The sequence below is a fragment of the Macrobrachium nipponense genome, chromosome 5 (genome assembly GCF_015104395.2).
Source record: "Macrobrachium nipponense isolate FS-2020 chromosome 5, ASM1510439v2, whole genome shotgun sequence".
In the NCBI taxonomy this organism is placed as follows: Eukaryota; Metazoa; Arthropoda; class Malacostraca; order Decapoda; family Palaemonidae; genus Macrobrachium; species Macrobrachium nipponense.
The window spans coordinates 108901312-108917658 of NC_061107.1; the positions used below are offsets into that span (position 1 = coordinate 108901312).

The 16347-nt window shown below is 42.5% G+C and overlaps 2 protein-coding genes across 2 annotated transcripts in view; one reads left to right on the forward strand and one right to left on the reverse strand.

Moving 5' to 3' along the window:
* The window catches only part of LOC135215315 (piwi-like protein Siwi), a 360399-nt gene that overhangs the window by 272414 nt on the left and 71638 nt on the right, over positions 1 to 16347 (forward strand). The window contains exons 2-3 of the mRNA XM_064249874.1: positions 10298 to 10403; positions 13967 to 14089. Coding sequence (XP_064105944.1) covers positions 14023 to 14089 — 67 coding nt within the window. The 5' untranslated portion in view covers positions 10298 to 10403; positions 13967 to 14022. The remainder of the gene's footprint in view (positions 1 to 10297; positions 10404 to 13966; positions 14090 to 16347) is intronic.
* LOC135215579 (piwi-like protein Siwi) overlaps positions 1 to 16347 on the reverse strand; it is a 327956-nt gene that overhangs the window by 139364 nt on the left and 172245 nt on the right. The gene's annotated exons all lie outside the window — the stretch shown is intronic.

Below are 16347 nucleotides of genomic sequence, written 5' to 3' on the forward strand. Positions count from 1 at the left end.
GCTTCATCTGGCAGCGAGGGGACCTGGTCCAGTGACACATGGCCCGGTGACGTCAACCACGACAACGGTGTCGATGCCTGGTTATGGTGCTCCTCCCCACCTGGCCTACACCCAGCACATGGCTATGGTGACTCCTACAGCGGTGGTCCAGGCCCCGCTGCTGTGCGTATTGAGGAAGCAGATGACCCCACTGCCTGGATTTGCTGCCCTTTCCCCAACCCCTGACTTTCGGTACCCAAGAGTACCCCGCTCTACCTGCCACCAGTTCCAGTTGTCGCTGCCCCAGTTCCAGTTCCTGCTGTTGTCGTTCCAGCCTGTGGTGTTACTGCTCCCACTGCAGGTCCCTCCAGACAGGTGCAGCTGGGCCGTGTTGTTTCGGCAACTGCCGCAGCTCCGTCCTAGATGGAGGACCTGACGGTGGTCCTGAGGAAGCTGACGAAGAAGAGAAAGGTGTCGTCATCTTCATTGTTGTCTGCAGCCGCCTCTTCCCCTTCGACTTCCAAGGCCCCACAGCCGAGGAAGAGGAAGGTTGTCTCCTCCCCCCTTAAGAAGTCTCTCTCTTACCTCTGAAGGATCTGTCTCACTCCGGTGGGACAGTTGGGGCTTCCGCTGGTCCTCCTGTTCCCTCAGGAACAGGCCTCTCTCTCCTTCCGCAAGGAAGAAGACAGGGACCAAAGGGATAGCGGCTACCACCGGTACCTCTTCTGGTGCCAGAGGCTCTGCCTCGGCACCAGGAATTGTCTCGGCCCCTCGTTCGTGAGTGCAGCCAGGGTTCAGACTGCTGAGCCTGCTCACCAGCAGGACCCAGGCACTAAGCGGAAGCCTGGTGGCAGTCGTCCAGGCGACTCCCGCCATACTGGCGATCGCTTTCATGGCGATCCCCCTGTTCCCAGGGTTGACGCAACAGTCCCACCGGACCGTACGCGGGCTGAAGCGAGGAAGAGTTCTCCCCGGTCACCAGGCCCAGTCTCGGCTGGCCCAGGTACAGTGACACGTTGTGAGGACGGGGCACACTCCCACTGCGCCAGTGGACTCTACTGGTCTCCTGACCGTCGCTTCCACCAGGACCAGACGGATAGGGTGACAGGTAGCGGCTCTCCTGACACTTGGGACCGTCGCCACCGTTCTCTGTCCAGCAACTCTCCCCAGGGAGACCGTGGGACTAGACCTGCAGCTTGATCGTTACCACGGGTTGGCGATCGCCTACAGCCCCCCCCCCCCAGCACACACACTGCTGGTAGGCAAGGGGGGAGCATCAGGTCTGCCTCTCCTATCCCTTCAACCTCCTCGGCCTACATCAGGAGGAGCGAGGCGATCAGGAGCGACCGCGAGCGACCGCGAGGAGTGTGCTTCTCACGGTCCCACCACGAGGGCCTACGAGCCTGGCACGGTCTTGGGACCGACCCGATCGTACGCCCAATTGGTTGGAGGAGACCAAGAGTGGTCTGCCGTGGTCCCTCCTGTGGAAGGAGGAGGATCTTGGGAAGTGTTCTCCCTTGATGGACTCAACAGTCCATCTCCACAGGACGCGTTCACTCCCGAGATCCAGAGGTCGTTTGCTGAGGTTATTGCGCTGATTCGTCAGCACGACGACCTCAGGGAAGGATTGGTGCTCCCTCCCTCAGAGCCTTCCTCGAGGCTGGAGTCGCTCCCGGGGCCCAAGAAGGGGCCCCGATCAGCCTTGGCTGATGGTGTGTTGGGCCAGGTGAACTCTCTTGTGTCCGGATAGGAGGGATCGCTTAGGTCTGGCAGGTCAGCCAAGCTGCTTCCCCCTCCTCTACCGCGACGGAGGTGGTTCTACGTGCCATCGGAGGTCCCACTTCCGCCAAAACAGGTTAACCCGGAGCTTGCTAGGCTAACACCGGGGGGGTCTCTTCCACACCTGCTGGCCGAGAACCTCTGGTTCTTGCAGCAAGAGGCACTGGCTTTGGAAGCGACTGCCCTGGCAGTGTTCCAAGCAGTCTCCTGGCTGGACCTGTGGTCCTTCACGGTGTCCAGGGTTGCGGCCTCCTCGGGAAACATCACTCCCGAAGGAGACCCGGCTTTCGGGAGATTGTGTCAGTCTGAAGGTAGGGCTATCTCCTACCTGGCCATCCAGACGGCCAACCTGTGGGCCAACCTGGTTCTGAGATGTCGGGACGCAGTCCTTGCTCGAGTGACCAGGTCGGCAGGGCGTAGGGCAGCTTTGGGTTTGAGGAACGGACCGTTGCTGGGTTCTTTCTCTCTTCCCTAGAGAGATGGTGGACGCTGCAGTGGAACAGCGGCGCAGTGAGATCAGTGACCGCCTAGTCCACCAGGCAGTCTCGAAGGCGGTTGGGCAGCCTCGAGCCACTGCGCCCAAGCCTCGGAGATGGGCTAGCGCTTCCTCTGTGGCCAAGATGACTTCCTTGTCAAGGCCATGAGGAAAGACCCAGCCTTCGACTTCTGCTGTAAGGAGTGATTGTCAGCCCTCCTCCCAGTCCTCCTTTTCCCGAGGAGGATCTGGGAAGAAGGGGAAACGCTAGGGATGGCATTCCCCCCCTCACCTGCTGCCAGCAAGCCATTGGGCAACTTGGCAGCGCTACGGAGCCGAGACTAGGATAGTGGATGTCAGTGGATGTCCTTCGGGAGGGATATCTACTACCCTTCGAGTCGCGGCCACCCCTCACCTCCAACCCGGATCATCTGCAGACATATGTCCCTGGTTCAGCCAGGGATGTAGCGCTTCGGCAAGAGGTAGATGTCATGCTGAGCAAGGGAGCTGTGGAGATCGTACGGGATCAGTCGCCAGGCTTCTACAGCTGACTTTTTCTGGTGGAGAAGTCATCGGGGGCTGGCGCCTGGTGATAGAGATCTCTCCCTTGAACTGATTCATTCGCCAGACTCGGTTCACGATGGAAACGGCACACTCCATGCTCGATTCCGTCAGGGAAAACGACTTCATGCTTTCTGTGGACCTGAAGGATGAGTATTTCCAGATACCCATCCACCAGTCCTCCAGGAAGTACTTCCTCTTCATCCTCGATGGGACGGTGTACCAGTTCAGGGCACTTTGCTTCGATCTCTCAACCGCCCTACAGGTGTTCATGTAAGTGTTCACACTGGTCTTCTTGGGCCCATTTGGTAGGGATACATCTTCTGAGGTACAGTAGTACCTCGAGATACGAAAGGCTCAACTTACAAAAAATCCAAGTTACGAAAGCAGACGAAAAATTTTACTGCTCTACATACGAAAAGTTTTCAAGATCCGAAAGGTTTCTGAAAGTCCGAGATTCACCCCATAACAATTTTGAAACTCGCGCCGCACGCCGCCATCTTAGTTATCGTAGACTCGCCACCATCCTCCTGCTCTCCCATTGGTTCCTGATGCTAGCCAAGCCATGAGATCCTTCTCTCTGATTGGACAGCATCCCTCCCATCATGCATCTTCTATACGTGCCTTAGCTCGGCCACTTCGCACCCGAAACTTTATCGTACGCATTCAGCATTCGTTCGCTCCAACGATTTCGTTTAGTAACGTAAATTCGTTAGTGATTTCGCGTTGCAGTACATATCGTGTTGTGCGAAGACTGTATTATTACGTATTTGTGTAACTTTACGTAAATCAACATAGTCATGGGTCCCAAGAAAGTTGAAATTCACGGAAAGAAGTGCATGCTGTCTCTGGAGACAAAGATGGAGATCATAAAGAAGTACGAAGCTGGTATGCGATTGAGTGTGATCGCAAAGGAATACGGCCGTAATCCGTCGACAATAGGCACCATCCTTAAACAGAAGGATGCCAATAAAGCAACTACACCATCGAAGGGCATCACTATTTTGTCCAGCAAGAGGAGCCATGTGCACGACGAGATGGAACGGCTGTTCCTCGTCTGGATAAAAGACAAAGAAATCGCTGGCGATACAGTAACGGAGACGGCAATCGCTCACAAGGCCAGTGCTATTTTCGGCGATTTGATTGCGCAGGCGGAAGACGAGGGAGGGGAAGGGACTTCAATGCAAACCCCAGAGTTAAAGGCTTCACATGGCTGGTTCGAGAAATTCCGTAAACGGACTGGCATCCATTCGGTGGTGCGTCATGGGGAGGCTGCCAGCTCGGACACGAAAGCGGCCGAAACATTTAAGAAGACTTTCGACGAGATGATGACCAAGGAAGGCTACAGTTCTCAGCAGGTTTTCAACTGTGATGAGACTGGCCTTTTTTGGAAAAAATTGCCTCGTCGGACGTACATCACGGAGGAAGAGAAGAAGCTACCCGGGCATAAGCCTATGAAAGACAGGCTTACGCTCGCACTTTGTTCGAACGCCAGTGGGGATTGCAAGGTGAAGCCCCTACTGGTGTATCACTCTGAGACTCCTCGAGCCTTCAAGGCCCACAAAGTGTTGAAGGAGAAGCTTCCAGTGATGTGGAGGGCTAATGCAAAAGACTGGGTAACGAGGCTTTTGTTCACGGAGTGGGTAAATCTGTGTTTCGGCCCGACTGTTGAGAGTTTTTTGCAAGAGAAGCGCCTCCCCCTGAAATGTCTGCTGGTGTTGGACAATGCCCCTCCCCACCCTCCTGGCCTCGAGGAAGATATCCTAGCGCAGTATTCCTTCGTTAAGATTCTTTTTCTTCCGCCCAACACCACCCCTCTCCTCCAGCCCATGGACCAGCAAGTGATAGCGAACTTTAAGAAGCTGTACACGAAACATCTTTTCAAAAGATGTTTCGACATCACCGATACCACAAACCTCACGCAAAAAGATGTTTCGACATCACCGATACCACAAACCTCACCTTGCGTGAATTTTGGAAGGAGCATTGTGACATCGTCATTTGCATCCGACTCATCGACTAAGCATGGCAGGAGGTTTCGAGGTGAACCTTGAATTCCTCGTGGAGGAAACTCTGTCCTGATGCCGTATCCGACCGAGACTTCGAGGGATTCGACGTGGGCGAAGCTGGTGCTGCTGAGTCCGAAACAGTTGACGATCCCGAAACTGTTTTGGAACCAGATCTTGACGAGATCGTTGCACTCGGCAAGTCCATGGGGCTGGTCGTCGACGAGGACGACATCAACGACCTTCTCGAGGAGCACCAAGAGGAGCTTACGACGGATGACCTGAAGGAGTTGGAGGCCATGCAACATAACGTCATTCAAGAGGAGTTCTCCAGCAGCGGCGATGAAGAGGAGGAGCCTATGACAACGGCTGAAATTAAGGAGGTCATAGCCGCTTTTCATAAAGTGCAATCGTTCATAGAAAAAAAGACACACCGAAAAGGCTCACACAGGTCGTATGCTTGCGCAGTTCAATGACGTTTGCCCGAGTCGTTTCAGGAACATTGTCAAAAGCAGGCCGAAGCAATCTTCCTTGGATAGTTATTTTTTAAAGAGGCCTTCAGCATTAGCAGGAGTAAGCAAAAAGGAAGAACCAGGTGATAAAAAACAAAGTTGAAAGCAAATAGGAAGAACCAAGTGATAAAAAATAAAAAAAATATAAATAAAAAAGAAAAAAAAAATTACGTAATTTTTAGATTTTTGTAAGTTAAGTGTTACAGTTTTGTTAATGTTTTTCGTAAATTTTATTTTTATAGTTTTCCTTAAATTTTTTGTGTGTTTTCGTAAAGTTAAGTGTACGTACGTACGTACGTTATCTGCCGTTTGTCCTCCTCCTCCTCCTCCTCCTCTGCCGCGACTTTCGGAGATAGCCTCACTCGAAAGGTAAGCTTCGACATTTTACGTTACAGTAATAATATTTCTTGTACACGAATTATACACTTTATTTACAGGTTTGGATTTATATTCTTAATTTAGGTATTGAATGGTCCAATTTGTTATAGTATTTCATTGTTTATAGGTCAATTTAGCTTTATTATGAAATTTAATGGGGTATTTTTGGAGGGCTTGGAACGGATTAGCCATTTTACATGTAAAATGTGTTCCAAGATACGAAAAACTCATTATACGAAGGCCGCCTCGGAACGGATTAATTTCGTATCTCGAGGTACTGCTGTATCTTGACGATTGCCTGGTCCTGGCGATTTCCCACTCGCAGTTGCCACAGGACAGGGACAAACTCCTCGAATTCTGCCGCGATCCTGAGATCGCGGTGAACTTCGAGAAGTCAGATCTTGAGCCCAAGCAGAGGATGAAGTACCTGGGCATGCTGATCGACTCGGTAGCAGGGCGAGTCTTCCCCCGCAGACTTGCGGATCAGCAGGTTCAGGGAGGCAGCCGGACGGTTCCTGTCTCGACAGGAGCAGCCAGCTCAGCAGTGGCCTCACATGCGTCATCACCTGCGGTCTCTTTAATGGAGGCTAAAGGAGTGTTGGTCACAGGCAAGAGACCTGCCGTACCTCTCCGTCCCTCTCACGGAGGAGGTGAGCCAAAACCTAGTCTGGTGGCTGGACGACAGGAACCTCGTAAGAGAAGTGCCTCTCCCTCCTCCTCCTCCTCCTCCTCCTCCTCCTCCTCCTCCTCCTCCTCCTCCTCCTCCTCCTCCTCCTCCTCCTCCTATTCATAAGATGCATGCTTGCCACCCTCTTATGAATTTGGTCCAGAGGTCTGACCACTGATCCTGCGGTGCACACCCTGATCAGTTGGGCAGAGGCTAGGGTCTCTCCCTCTGCTCTTATGACCAGGGAGGGAACCAAGGTTGGACGAACACCAGTCTGTTCATAGGACTCGGATTCCACCCACCAACAAGTAAGTCTTCCATATGTTAAAGTACCGAGGATTTTTATTACGTGTCGGAACAAATCGCAATTTTTCGTAAATTGTATTTTTCCTAACTATACAAACCTGAGGTCCTTTACACAGTCCCACCTCATGCCACCCCTCACTCTGTTCCTGGGCCTAAAGCAAAGTGAATGTTTATCTTCCAGTCGGGCGGGACTCCCGACTATTGGACAAGCAGTTAACTACTGAACCAAATTGTTCGAAAGCGTATGACTGGTTCCAGCTGCGCTGTAAGTAATTCCATATGTAAAGGACCTCAGGTTTGTATACAGGTATTATCCGACTTACAACCTACTCGACATACGACCACTCGTACTTATAACCTTACTTCAGACAGTTGACCATTGAGTTACTTGGCACTGCGCCATCTCATGAGAAACTCTCATCACTCAGGCAGCATCAGTTTGAGTTACCCTGCCCTATCTGCAGCATCATTTGGTATTAACTGTACTGTAGACTGAATTGCAAACCAATTTACGTAAGAATCGACTTCTGACATGCATGGAAGAACCTAACCCCATTTTAACTCAATGCCTGATTGTATGTAATATATACTATTACATAAATGATTAAAATGTATTAGTAGAAGTACATTATGGTAAAAAGATTGAAATAATGATTGTACATTATATTACAGTACTAAGTAGGCACTTTTATATAGCAAAGGTTTGATAGTATACCCTACCCAGTATGTTGGCCACTTTCTAAGGTTCGACTTACATCCATTCTGACTTACAACCAGTGGGTCGGAACCAAACTTGGTTGTAAGTAGGATAGTACCTGTAGTTAGGAAAAATACAATTTACGACAAATTGTGATATTAAGGATAGCTGGGGAGCTGTCGATATCACAAAACCCTTTAATTTGATTATAAAATTGCCAAGTAAATATTGCCCCTTAGGAAGCAACAAGGCTTTAAGTCAAGCATGACTGGGAACTACGAATTATGAGCATCGTGAGTCAAGCAAGACTGGAAACTAGGAATACAGGCAGTCCCCGGGTTACGACGTTAGCCGAAAATAGTCGTAAGCCGGAACGACGCTTGGAAATATGTCTTAAACTAATAAAAAGTTATAAAAACCTTACTTGTAATCCTTATGTGTACAGTGGATGTTGTGTAATTGGGTTATTTCAATGCCAAAGGATGGTTCTTGAAGGTATAAGCTTTATTATAATCCTCTGGTGACACTACATTCTTGAAGTAAATCCTTTAGTGACACTATACTAAATGCACATTCTTGAAGTAAATCCTTTGGTGACGCTATAAATGCACATTCTTAAAGTAATCCTTTCGTGACACTAATGTGTAATACATCCTGGAATAGATGAAATCCCAATCTGGTAGTTCTGGAAGGTAAAAGTATACACAATTAGTACAAAATACTACACAAAGTCCTGAATGCAATATGTAAATTATAGGTATATCAAGAGAAAAAGAGTTAATGTATGTTAATTAATTCCTTACTTTTAGTTAATAATTCCTTACTTTGAGATATATCAAGAGTAAAAGAGTTAATTTGTTAATTAATTCCTTACTTTTAGTTTAAAGTTGTTGTGCTATGTAACCCTGGACAAAGTTTTGTGTGGCCCCATAGCCTACATCATTCAGGGGGTTCTGGGATTCTTGAATGTACAAAAAATAATTGTCAGTAAGTCCTCTATGCATAGTAAGTTACATACAGTAATATGCACCATACAGTGGTTTAATATCAGATATAACATGTATAAAACTTAGTTAATGTATGTTAATTTAATTCCTTACTTTTTTAGTTTTAAAGTTGGTCTGCTAGTAACCCTTGGAACAAAGTTTTATGTGGCCCCATAGCCTACATCATTCAGGGGGTTCTGGGATTCTTGAATGTACCAAAAAATTATCAAAGTTAAGTCATGTATGCATAGTAAGTTACATACAGTAATATGCACCATACAGTGGTTTAATATCAGATATAACATGTATAAAACTTTCAAGTTAAGTCATGTATGCATAGTAAGTTACATACAGTATAACATACGTACAGTGGATTATAACATGTAATCAAACTTAGTTAGAAATTCCTAATAAAGTTATTTACGTATGTACGTACTGTATGTAAAAACCTTACTTGTCATCCTTTGGTACACTACTACATGTTGCATTTGATACGTATACTTTCCTGAAGGTTTTTTCCATCCAAAAATGGTGCTTCTACTTGTAGTAATCCTTTGGTGACACTTGTAATGTGTAGTACAACCTGGAGTTCTCTTTGGAAACTGTTGGTTCTGGAAGGTAAAAGTAACACAATTAGTACAAAATATACTACACAAAGTCCTGAATTAGATATATCAAGAGTAAAAGAGATAATGTATGTTAATTAATTCCTTACTTTGTTTAAAGTTGTCGTGCTATGTAACCCTGGACCAAGTCTTATGTGGCCCCATAGCCTACCACATTCAAGGGGTTCTGGGATTCTGGAATGTACAAAAAATAATTGTCAGTAAGTCCTCTATGCATAGTAAGTTACATACAATAATATGCACCATACAGTGGTTTAATATCAGATATAACATGTAGTATAAAAGGGATTTTGACGTAGGAAAAATCTATTTCTGGGCGGGGATTTAGAAATTCCTAAAATAACTTACCAACTTTTAGTGAGTCTCAAAGCTGTTACCTAGGTTGTGGGAGATGGAGATGGAGGTGTAGAGCATTCATGTGTAGGAAGCCTGCAATGATAAGGATGCATTCCATATGATAAGGATGCATTCCATACCTAACTTCAGTGTGCTTTATCACAGATAACAGGCTAGGATGATGGGCAGCCTGGAATGAAGAATTAATGCTATTAAAGGACAGTATGTAACCACTTAAAAGTGGTTAAAATTTATTGTTCTATAATTAACAATTTACTTTGTGTACACATTAAAAACAACTGAGAATTCCTTACCTTCAGCAAAATGAAGAGATGTAGGCTATGTAGAGGTCTGGTTTAAGTAAGTCACAAGGTGCATGTCAGTCTAGAATGATGATAATGTACATATTAGTATGTATGTTACATACATAACATGGTTATTACATATGTAATAATAAAACATTCAATAAAAAAAGTGTGTCCTTACCAAATTCTAGTGGTTGGCTTGCTAACTGGGATGGGCATATGGTAGATGAGAGTGGGTGGCTGGGCGTTGGAGTGGGATGGGCAGGTGCTTGGGAGTCTGGAATGATAAAAAATATAAATGATAGAGAATAAGATTTTGTCATTACTCAAGAGATCCTCAGTCCTGTAAATTTCATTGAGTTTACTTGAATAACTTGGACATTCAAAGAACTTCCCTAGAAGGTAGAACCAACTAATAGGACTCTTGTAGCCATTCTGATTGATGAGTATACAATAGGTTTTGAAAGATTGCTGTTTGGAGCTGAGATCACAGCAATGCACTTAATAGAATACAGCCAATTGTGTTGGACAGTAAAGTGTGATGAAATCAAGAAATCCAGGTTTGTAGCTAGTGAGGTAGTGGTTTGTTACTGATAATGTAATATAAAAATTATTGTGATCAAGTTTTGTATTTTTTGGTCATTAGTTTGAAAGTTTATGTATTTATTTTTATTTTTTTCTCCACAGTTACCTGCACAAGCACTTACCAGAGGCACCTACCGTGGAGCTGAAGTAGGTCACATACAAGGATTAAGTCAAGCAGTGGTGTCTCTTAAACTAGAAGAACAAGGTAAGAAATTTAAAGACATTCAACTGTATGATTGCTGTTCATTTGTCAGTGGTGTTACTCTGCTGTTAATTTAAAGCAAGTACTACCTAAAGCTTCGTTGGTACTAGGCTAGTTTATCAGTTGTTAGTGCTTGCTACAAGTTAACTTGCCCAGCAATTAAGTCTTGACTAGGAAAGTTTGGCAGGAAAGTATTTGCAGCCAGTAGTCATTAAGATATTCAGTGGCATGGATGCAGTTGTTTCATTCTCATTTATTATTGTTCTACTTTGATTAATCATGTATGCCATCAATGTGAATGAAGATTGATTTAGAGGTTATCTGGTATGCCATCAATCACTGTGAAAGGTTATAGCCTACTTTAGATAGTACAAGAGGAGGAAAAGCAACAGTATTTCATCTTGTTCTTCATATAGACTATAAAAGAAAATATTAAATTTTTGTAGATTTTTAGGTGGTTTATGATTTTTAATTTTTGTAGGTTTTTAGGGGGTTATGTCAAGTAGTACCCTATAAAGTAATGTACTAATATACAGTAGAGCCTCGGACCTCAACGATAATCCGTTCCAAAGGAGGTGTCAAAATTCAATTTTTTTGAGATCTGAATCAATATTTTCTATAAGAAAAAACTTAGTGGATATATCCATTCCTAACCACCCATTACTACCCTAACCTTGCCTTTTTATACAAAACAGTGCGCGCAAATTACAATTAAACTATTTCAGAGTTAAATAAATATGTTAAATGTATATTTTTATTTTTTAATTAGTATACTGTATAAAAAAAATGGCCTACGTCCAAGGTGGTCGTATTACCAATGGTTGACCGGGAGCCATAAGCTAGTTACTATTATACAGAATGTAGATTAACGGGTAGCACAAAACTTGTTTCTAACAGCAAAATACCCAGTAAATGAATAAAAAAATAACATTAAGCCAAATTATGTTTATCATATCTTCGCATGAGCAGATGTAATCAAACCTGTGTATGTGCGTACGTATACATACTATATGTGCAAAATCACTTTAAAATATCTTTCAATAAATGTTGAATATAGACTTTTTCTTCATATAATATCCTTGTAAAATAGGGATGTTTTTTCTACAGTTCAAATTACTAACCTCCTCTTTACCAGGAAGCTTAAAGCGTAAAGATTGTGTTCATTACCAAACCGCACACATACTAAACATTGTTTTCACTTGTGAAAAAATTCATAATCTTGTAAAGAACAACCTGTCATAAAAATCCATAATTATATAATAAAGTTGAATATTACTATGTAAAATATTCAAAGATTTTCTAACGCCGTTCAGTGTTTACATTAGCACTATAGATGTCGAAAGCTTTGTATATTTTTCATTCTTACTATTAATTGTGCGTTTTTATGATTCACTGCTCTCACTACCAAGCCTCAGAACGGTTTTCGAAAGTCTATATACTTTTCATACTTTACTATTAATTGTCGATTATGACACATTTTTCTCACTACCAAACCTCATTCAAACCTCACTCAAACATTGCATTTATTATGAAAAACATACGTGTGTTGTGTGCTTAGTTTTTAGATGAGGACTGTCTAGAAAAAAATAGAGAATGAATGCTTGCTTACACCAAGGAAATCCCCCAAAAGCAAAAACTGCGCATATCAAAACAATAGCCACAGAGTGATTAAGTTTTAAAGTGTAGCACACCAATGTTACCAGATGCAGTAGCATCATTTGATGCCTTAAGCATATTTGAGGTAAATTTCCTTGTGCGGCGTAATATTTGGCCTAACGACCCATTTAGCATAATTTTGTGAAGGTTGGAATAATTGTGTAGAATCATTAAAAATAACAAACATACTGGACTTATTTTGATAAAATAACGTACGCAATATTTGATAAATTAGGTTTATCAATCTGTCACATACGAAAATCTAAACACAGGTTTGACATGTCCTTCATATATACTGCCCAAGCGTCACAAATGTCTGTTTCATGACGCAAATGCAAAACAAAATCCCAAAAATAATCTTGGAGAATGAACAATAGGACTTGGATAATGAATTGTGTGCACTAACTAATTATAAGTGACGATATTGACAGTTTTCTTTGTGAAAACATCGACACGGAGACATTCTGGGTTAAAGATTATCTAAGTAATAAATATCCTATTCTTTCAAAGTTAGATTGAGCCTTGCTAACCATTACCACAGCAGACTGAGAGTGCATTTCTCCTTGGTAAAAAAAAAAAAAAAAAATAAAAAAAAAAAAAAAAAAAAAAAAAAAAAAAAAAAAAAAAAAAAGTTGAAATGTTTCACTAACAGATGGACTAATATGCAATGAAGGTATCAAGAAAGCAGGTGATTGCACCAAATTTAATCCTTCCAAGGACATGCTAAGGTCCATAAAGATATTTCCTGTAAATAGGATTATCAACTTTCATAGTTAATGGCCAATTGTATTTATATCATATATTTATATTCACTGAAAATAAAATATTAATTTATTGTAACATTAGCACATGTTATCCCACCAGCATAATTTTGACAGATTTAGCATAATATCCTATAGAGATTTTCTATAGAGCTTAGCATCAAATGAGAAATGAGATCTGTTAACATAACTGTCATCCCGCTAGCATAAATTTAATAGATCTAGCATAATTTCATAGTTCAGCATCAAATGGAAGTGAGATGTAAGCATAATGTTGATAGATTTAACATAATTTCAAAAGAGTTAAGCATCAAATGGGAAGTGAGAACTAAGTTAGCTTAATATTAGCATAATTTTGTTATCCCAGTAGCAAAATTTTGATAGATTTAGCATAATTTCATATATATATTGGGAAGTGAGATCTAAGTTAGCATAATTTTTGATAGATGTAGCACATTTTCATGTAGTTTAGCAACAAATGAGAAGTGAGATCTAAGTTAGCATAAATTAATTTGTTCATCCCAAAGGCATAATTTTGATAGATTAGCCTCAAAGAGATCTTGATAACAAAACGCCATCAATAACACCGACCAGTAGAGGTTGACTAAAACAGTTTTGTTCAGAAACAACATATCGCCACTCCGGTCGAATTCTAGAATTTTGTTTGAACCCCAATGCAAAGTTTACTCAATATTTGGTGTCTATACCCGATTATGTCGACTTTTAATACTGTTGTGGTCTGGGGTTCTACTGTACTTTGATATGCGAAGTGTACCAAGTGTTACTAAGTGAAATATACCCTAAGCTATATGTTAATTGCTTAGAGAATAAGTTATTGCTCAATGTATATTGAGGATGTGATAATGATTTTTTGGTTAAAAAAAAAAATGAATATTATTTGAACCAAAATTATAAACAGTACAAGATAATTTATAGGGATGATGAGGTGGTTAGCTCTTGTTTAGATGTAATCCTCTTATAATTTACTTGAATCTGGGACTAATCATGTCCCAGTGGTGTCAATTGGAGATTTGTTGTTAAGTACCTTGTAAGAATTTGTTGAAATTAAGTACCTTATAGGTATTTGTTAAAATTATGATGTTTTAGGGAATTCAGAACAGCACTAAAAAATCTTTCTCTTTTGCGTAGGTGGCAATGGAGGTAATGGAGATGTGCCTCTAGAACGTACAGTGAGCCGTGGCGTTATGAGAGGCCGTAGAGATATAAGTAGTATTGTTTGCACAAGACCTGAGACTTTGTATGACAAGAAAGGTAAGTTATATTAGATAAACTTCATTAAATTCTTTTCTGATAATTATGTTCTTACTCTATAAAATCCATCGGTCCTTTACATCAGGAATTACTTTCAGTGAAGCTGGAATCTCCCGTTAAAATTTCGAACAGGGTGGTAGACAGTTATCAAATGTCCAGTAGGTGGGAGTCCCACCTACCAGGATACAAAAGTGCCCTGTTAAGGGCAACTATGAGTTACACAACCTGTTGGGCAGCCACCACAGGACCCAGGGAAAACTTGTCCGCAGATCTGTCGGCAACATCCTTAAGATAGAAAGAGGTGTTAACACGGACTGGTGTAACCAAGTACCAGCGCTCAGCACTATTTACAGCCAAGTTCTTTTTGAAAACCAGAGAGGGACCAATACCCCTAACGTCATGCGCTCTAGCCTGCACAGATGTGGTGGTGGAATCATCAAGAATCAAGTATGCAAGTCTGATGGCTTCCCATATCCTAAAAGAGATAGTATTCTTAGACACCTCTTTCTTCGTACGGCCTGTGCTAACAAAAAGTCTGCAGCAGCCAAGTCCTTTCAAGATAGCAATGCTGGGCCTTGGCAGGGCACAACAAAAGCTTTTGAGCATCACCACCCACAAAGTCATTCAGTGATGGAAGGGAAAACTAAGTGAACCTATCATCGTGCACAGAGGGATTTTGGGTCTTGGCCACGAATTCCAGGACAAATTTAAAGGACACCGACCCCCAACCCTTGGAGTGCTTCACATTATAGCTCAGACCGTGGAGCTCTCGTACCCTCTTTGAAGATGCCAAGGCCAGAAAGAAAACTGTCTTGAGCATCAAGTTCCTATCAGATGAGGGACGCAAGGGCTCTTATGGACTCTTAGTGGAGCTCTTCAGAACCAAGGAAACATCCCACGGAGGCTTGAGCTCCCTAGGGGAACATGACTGTTCAAACCCCTTAACTAGCAAGGAAAGTTTCCAGGAAGAGGAGATGTCGATACTCTAAGGCGTAACCCCGAACTCAGGGCCGCCCTGTAGCCTCTAATGGCAGAAACAGACAAACATATCTTGTCTCTGAGGAAGGTTAAAAAGTCTACTATTCACTGAATAGAGGTTGCAAATGGAGAAAAACCCTGTTTACGACACCAATCACAGTAGATTGCCCATTTGCATTGGTAAGCTGCGGAGGTAAACTTCCTGAGGCTGCATGACGTATGCCCTACTGTTCTCCGAGAAAAGCGCCTCGCTCGGAGAAGATACTTGATAGCCTCCAACCGTGCAGAGACAGGGATTCTACTGACTGGTGGAACTTTTCTGCATGGGGCTGACACAGGAGATGTTGCCAAGGGGGATGAAGCAATTATTGTAAATGTGTATTGACATAACTGAATTTAGAAATGGCTGATTGCTGGTGTCATTTATTGTAACTATTGAGCATTTATTAAGAGCTGTTAAAATTAAGTTGTTAAACCCTGCTGATTCTCAGGGGTGGCTTACAGAAGTAAAAATAAAATACATTTTTGTTCATCCCTCATGCAATGGAGATCTGAAGAAAGAGTACTAGTAAATATAAGCTCAGGTAATAGCTGAGACTGAATAAAACTAATAATGACTAGACGGAAGGAAGTGATGATCAGAACTGTAGAAATTGCACCTCATTCTTATACAATGAAGTAATATTTGTACGTTTTCAACCAAACATTGTTAATTTTCTTTCTCTGAATTATATTTCTTCTAACAAATGATAGCAATGAAATATCCGTAATACTTGAATCAGCAGAGACAATTTGTGATAATCTGATAATAGTAATACTGTAATTGGATATAACAAGCAAAACAACCTTTAATGAAGTCATTATTATTAATATAATTCTGTTCATTTTTGCAAATAATCACTTTTCTCCAAAAAAAAAAAAACATTTGGGTTTTGTAATTCAGAAGTCATCCTATGCTACAGATATGAGATAAATTAATGAAAATTTGTCATGATTTTTGACCTCTTCTTATCTAAAGGTCATTATGTACACGAAATATATGGTATACAGTAGAGCCTCTACAATCGCGGGGGATAGGGCCCAGAACCCCCCATGATAAGTAAGTACCCGTGTTATCCTGGTACCCCCCGCAAAAATTGCTAAAAACTGCCTACTTTAATAGTTAACCCACCCTAGACCACTATTCCAATGTTTATAACTGCCTACTTTAGTTCAAACACCAAATATGTCTTCAACTATCACCTTAAACTAAATTCAAGGTAGTTTCAAAGTTATTTTAC